This window comes from Notamacropus eugenii, chromosome 2 (genome assembly GCF_028372415.1).
Source record: "Notamacropus eugenii isolate mMacEug1 chromosome 2, mMacEug1.pri_v2, whole genome shotgun sequence".
NCBI classification, from domain to species: Eukaryota; Metazoa; Chordata; class Mammalia; order Diprotodontia; family Macropodidae; genus Notamacropus; species Notamacropus eugenii.
Genome location: NC_092873.1, coordinates 32,190,646 through 32,197,235, shown reverse-complemented (window position 1 = coordinate 32,197,235; position 6,590 = coordinate 32,190,646). Strand labels below are relative to the sequence as shown.

Below are 6,590 nucleotides of genomic sequence, written 5' to 3'. Positions count from 1 at the left end.
AGGAATAGTGATAGGGATTAGACCTGTGATTGCATTAATATAGGGAACTCTCATGCAAGGAACTTCTTCTACCAAAACATGGTCTGCTGATTATAAGATCAGAGAGATGCAAAGATCATTAACATGTTAAATGAAACACTTAAGATGACACAGTCAGTATATTTCAGAGATAGAACTTGAATTCCAAGGCAGCACTCTGTCAGCTATGTCACGGAGCTTCTTATGAAGAGAATTACCAAAAGAAATAGCAGCAGCAGCATTGGCATTTTCAACATGAACACGTTATCATAATAACTGTCATCACTGTCAGTACCACCAACAAACTTATTTTCCTGAGAATATATTATGTACCTTTGTATTGTGTGACATGTCAGGGAGTAGGACAGGCTTCTCGTTGTTGCCTATATCTGAATTGTAAGGACTAGATGGAAATCACAATTCAACAAAAGGAATACTTACTATGGATTCAGTGGAATTGGATAAGAAAGTTGGCTCCGGAACTTACCACTGACACTTATTTTGGAGCCATAGGAAGGGACTTTCAGAATTTGAACCAAAATTTACCAGTTTATTAAATGGAACGATAAGACTAGCGTTGTTCGTTGGTTTAAACTTAATTACAATTCATGATTCTATGATCCAATGTGTCTATGTAATACATCCTGCCATTTTCATGAAAATGCCATGTTCATTTCTGGAACATTTTATTCATAGACTCAATGACATCCTTGTTTCTGAGGCTGTAGATCAAGGGATTTAGCATGGGACTCACAAAAGTATAAAAGACAGCAATTGTTTTGGATTCTTCTACAGATTGTTCAGAAGGGGGTCTTAAGTACATGCAAAAGGGAGTCCCATAAAACAGAATGACTGCTATTAAATGAGATGCACAAGTGGAGAAGGTCTTACATCTGCCTTCAGCAGATTGGATCCTCAAAATTGCAGCAAGGATAAAAACATAAGAACAGAGAATTGTAAAAAGAGAGCTTGAAAGAGTTAAGCCAGCTACTATGAACATAGCCAGTTTTTTGACATAGGCATTAGAGCAGGCCAATAACAGGAGAGGAGGGTCAGCACAGTAGAAGTGGTTAATTTCATTAGATCCACAGAAGGATAAGTGAAAGGTCAGCAGGGATTGGGAAAGGCCATTCAGGAAGCCATAGACATAGGGAACAATGACCAGGCAGAGGCAGACACTATGGTTCATTTTGCTGCTGTAATGAAGAGGGCTGCTGATAGCCACATAGCGATCAATAGCCATTGAGGCAAGGATATAAAACTCAGTAATCACTAAGGCAATGAAGGAAAGACACTGGGTGAAACATCCTTCATAGGAGATGACTTTTCTTTCTGAAAGGAAATGAACTAGCATCTGAGGGGTGATGTTGGAAGAGTAACAAAAATCGACAAAGGAGAGATGGCTGAGGAAAAAGTACATGGGAGTGTGGAGTCGAGGACTGTTATGGATCAGCATGATCATGCCCATATTGCCCGTCAGAGTGATGATATAGATCACTAGGAATACTATGAAAAGGATATTTTGCAATTCTGGATCCTCAGTTAGTCCCAGGAGGATGAATTCGGTAACTTCGGTGTGGTTTGTGGTAGGCATTTTTTCATGTCCTGTCAACTGAGAGATGTACCATTAGCAGACATATGAGAAGGTACTTAATAAATATGAAAGCTAATACTTATATCATTTTAGGATCCTGTAGCTATCACCACCAGTATTAGTGGATAACTGTATAGCTTTCTTCTTTCTCTGTCTGTCTGTCTGTCTGTCTATTTCTGCCTTTCTTTTTTTCTCTTTTTCTCCTTCCCTCCTTCATTTATTTTTCTTTCTTCCTTCTTTCTCTCCGGTTTTCTTCTTTGTGTAGATTTTTTAAAAGAATGCAAACAAGTATTATATTTTAGATCAAAGTTTATAACGTGGGCTTCTCAAAACACTTCTGGATAGGTGCTGTCTGGATTGAACTCCATTTTTTTTAATGCAGAACAAAGAAGTCATCCTCTTTCTTCTGTACCATTGAGTGACTTTGTTGTTTCATGCCTTCTTTGAAATGATGCTGACGGACTGGATGGCTTAAGAACTCACTTCTAACTTTAATATTCTGTATTCAAATGTCCCTTACATCTCTAACACATTGTAATTATTTTTCATGTTTTTTTTTTCCCTAATAGTGATATTGTTTATCTTAAGGGTTTTTCTAACTCTACATTTCTCTAGTTGTGTTCCTCTGAGTTAAATCGATATGTTTATTAAAACCAGGCTACATGGTTTGGCACATATGGAATGGAATCTTCAGCTGGCCAGAGTCCTGGGTTAGACTAGGGTATTCTCATTTAATTACAATTTAGGGCTATAGTGGAGAACACACATAAACAAAATTTCAAAGGTATGAAAAGGTAATATTCAATGTTACAAGTGGAGTTTATAAAATGTAAATTAAGCTATGATCCTAGGTGTAAAGTTGGTCCACTAGTAAGTCTTACTCCTTAGTGAACTTCTTGAAATATATTAGGTATTTAATAAACGTATTTCTTTTAGTCATTCATAAATTTTTCAACATCCATACATTTTCCTCAGTGTGATGCAATGGATAAATACCCCCCCCCCAAAACCCCAAAGTGAGTATTTTAGTGTTAGCATCTTAGCAAGGAGAGAATTTCCTACTTTTGAAAGTAGTACAGTTTCTGTATAAGGAGCTTCCCATGGTTCATGTCAGACCAAAGGCAGAGGCTGGAAGATCAACCGTCAACAATATTAGAAGGTTTAACTACATTGCACTGAAATATATACAACATTGTGAAGACCCTTTCAGAGCCAAGATTCCAGGATCCTCTCATAAAGATGAAGAGACATTTATATCATTGTGGCTTTCTTGTGTGTATTCCCTGAAGTATGCCTCACATGTATCCTTTTGGAATTAAATCCTTAAATCATGTAACACCGCAAGGGAATCAATTTTTTTTTAATCTCTTTAATCCTGAGTCCTCCTTCTAACCCTGACCTTTTTTTGTAATTTCAGTGAATGGCATGGTGCCAGTTACATAGCAAGCAATAAATCATTATTTATTGATTCACTGAGGTAGCTGGACCTAGTCTTTCTGAAGAGATATAAATATATATCTTGTTTTACATTCAAATTATTTTTATCAATTTCCATTCTTTTTATATCACATTTCCTCCCTATCCACAAAGCAAATATTTTATTTATTTTTAATTTTATAAACTCATTTTTGTGTGTTTTCCCATAAGACCGTAAGTTCTTTTTTATTTATTTTATTTTGTTATTTTTTTATTTGTTTTCAGTGTTCTACAATCACTTCCATATAACTTGGAATTTTTTCCCCTCCCTCCCCCTCCTTCCTTCTCTCCCTCCACCCTCCTTCTCTGAGACAGCATACAATTTTATATAGGTTCTACACATCCATTCCTATTAAATACATTTTCACCTTAGTCATGTTGCATAGAAGAATTAAAATGAATGGGAAAAATCATAACACAAACCAAAACGTAATACAAAAGAAAATGATCTGCTACATTCTGCAATCAAATTCTATAGTTCTTTCCCTGGATGTGGAAAGCATTTTCCCTTAAGAGATCATTGGGAATTTTTTAAGTCTACTGGTCATTGCAATGAAGTCTACTAGAAAAAACCCTCACAGGCGGAGCCAAGATGGCGAAGTAGAAAGACGCACATACACACAGCTCCAAACCCACAAACCACAGAACAGCTAGAGGGGACCAACCCAGGGCGAATTCTGCACCCAGACACCACGGAATATTGGAGCGAGGGAGATTTCTGTTCCGGAGAGACCTCCAAACCTCTCATGGGGGGTCCTTCGTGCCGTGGATTGGACGCCGGGACGGGGAGCAGAGGGCAGCCCTACCGCGGCAGCGACATCGTGAGGAAAAGATCCGCGAGGGCTACGGAGACGGAATCTCCAGCAGCCACGCGGGTCCCTCCACCCACAGAGGGACCTGCAAACCTCTTGCAAAAGGTCCGTCACGCTGCAGACGCGGAGCCCAGCCCAGACCTGCGGTGGTGGCGGCGGCCACGGCTCCGAGAGGTACAGATCCGAGAAGGCTCCAGAGACAGGATATCCAGCGGCGGCACAAGCCCCCCCACCAACAGGTGACTGACGGGGATAAGTGAGAGAGTGTCTTTGGCGGGTCGAGAGGGGAGTGGGGTGCCCCCATGGCTCGGGCCCCCCCAGGAGATAGAAGCTGAGAGGCAGCTGCAGACAGGGGCTCCCCAAACGGGCGGGAGCCTGGATCCGTTGTGGAAGGTCTGTGCATAAACCCCCAGAGGGAACTGAGCCAGAGAGGCGGCCCTGCCCCTGACCACTTGAACTTAATTCTCACACTGAATAGCAGCCCTGCCCCCGCCAAAAATCCTAAGGCGGGAAGCAGCATTTGAATCTCAGTTCCCAAACGCTGGCTGGGAGGACCAGGAGGCGAGGAGGGTGTGAGGAGAACATTCAGAGGTCAGGTCACTGGCTGGGGAGAATGCCCAGAAAAGGGAAAAGAGATAAAACTATTAAAGGGTACTTTCTTGGAGAAAAGACACCTCCTCCCTTCCTTTCTGATGGGGAGGAACAATGCTTGCCATCAGGCAAAGACACAGAAATCGAGGATTCTGTGTCCCAGCCCACCCAATGGGCTCGGGCCATGGAAGAGCTCAAGAGGAATTTTGAAAATCAAGTTAGAGAGGTGGAGGAAAGACTGGGAAGAGAAATGAGAGGAATGAGGGAGAAGCATGAAAAACAGATCAGCTCCCTGCTAAAGGAGAACCAAAAAAATGTTGAAGAAATTGGCACCTTGAGAACTAGCCTAACTCAGTTGGCAAGGGAGGTGCAAGGAGCCAATGAGGAGAAGAATGCTTTCAAAAGCAGAATTAACCAAATGGAAAAGGAGATTCAAAAGCTCACTGAAGAAAATAGATCTTTCAAAACTGGAATGGTACAGATGGACGCTAAGGACTTTATGAGAAAGACAGATATCACAGAACATACCGTGCAGATTCGAAAAACGGAAGATAATGTGAAATATCTTATTGGAAAAACAACTGACCTGGAAAATAGAATCAGGAGAGACAATGTAAAAATTCTGGGACTACCTGAAAACCATGATCAAAAGAAGAGCCTAGACATCATCTTCCATGAAATTATCAAGGACAACTGCCCTGAGATTCTAGAACCAGAGGGCAAAATAAATATTCAAGGAATCCGCAGAACACCGCATGAAAGAGATCCAAAAAGAGACACTCCTAGGAGCATTGTGGCCAAATTACAGAATTCCCAGGTGAAAGAGAAAATATTGCAAGCAGCTAGAAAGAAACAATTCAAGTATTGTGGAAATACAATCAGGATAACACAAGATCTAGCTCCCTCTACATTAAGGGATCGAAGGGAATGGAATAGGATATTCTAGAAGTCAAAGGAACTAGGACTAAAACCAAGAATCACCTACCCAGCAAAACTGAATATAATACTTCAGGAGAAAAAATGGTCTTTCAATGAAATATAGGATTTTCAAATTTTCCTGATGAAAAGACCAGAGCTAGAAAGAAAATTTGACTTTCTAACACAAGAATGAAGAGAACCATGAAAAGGTGAGCAGCAAAGAGAAGTCATAAGGGACTTACTAAAGTTGAACTGTTTACATTCCTACATGGAAAGACAATATTTGTAACTCTTGAAACATTTCAGTATCTGGGTACTGGGTGGGAGTACACACACACACACATGCACACACGCACACATACGTAGAGACAGAGTGCACAGAGTGAATTGAAGAGGATGGGATCATATCTTTAAAAAAAATGAAATCAAGCAGTGAGAGAGAAATATTGGGAGGAGAAAGGGAGAAGTTATATGGGGCAAATTATCTCTCATAAAAGAGGCAAGCAAAAGACTTATTAGTGGTTTTATAAAGAGGGGAGGCAAGAGAAAAACATGAGGTCTACTCTCATCACATTCCACTAAAGGAAAGAATATAATGCACACTCATTTTGATAGGAAAACCTATCTCATAATACAGGAGACTGGGGGACAGAGGCACAAGCAGGGTGGGGGGGAGGATGGAGGGGAGGGCATGGGGAGGAGAATGCAATCCGAGGTCGACACTCATGCGGAGGGAAAGGACCATAAGAAAATAGAAGTAATGGGGGACAGGATAGGATGTAAGGAAATATAGTTAGTCCTATACAACACAACTAGTATGGAAATCATTTGCAAAACTAAACAGATTTGGCCTATATTGAATTGCTTGTCTTCCAAGGGGAAGCGTTGGAGAAGGAGGGAGCTAAAGAAGTTGGAACTCAAAGTGTTAGGACCAAATGTAATGTTCTTACCACTGGGTAACAAGAAATACAGGTTAAGGGATCAAGAAAGCTATCTGGCCCTACAGGACAAAAGAGAAGACGGAGACATGGACAGGGAGAGAGGATAGAAGAGAGAGCAGATTGGTCACAGGGGCAATTAGAATGCTTGGGTTTGGGGGGGGAGGGGATAAAAGGGGAGAAAATTTGTAACCCAAAATTTTGTGAAAATAAATGTTAAAAGTTAAATAAAAAAAAAAAGAA

At 40.7% G+C, this 6,590-nt stretch overlaps 1 protein-coding gene across 1 annotated transcript; it reads right to left on the bottom strand.

Annotated features, from left to right (window-relative positions):
* Window positions 1–688: 688 nt before the first annotated feature.
* Window positions 689–1,612, bottom strand: LOC140523439 (olfactory receptor 5M10-like). Its single transcript, XM_072638306.1, has one exon. The coding sequence runs from the start codon at window positions 1,610–1,612 to the stop codon at window positions 689–691; it is 924 nt and encodes a 307-aa protein (XP_072494407.1).
* Window positions 1,613–6,590: the final 4,978 nt, after the last annotated feature.

Excerpts from the sequence above, each read along its gene's own strand:
- LOC140523439 (XM_072638306.1), bottom strand. The coding sequence starts at position 1,612 with ATGCCTACCACAAACCACACCGAAGTTACCGAATTCATCCTCCTGGGA.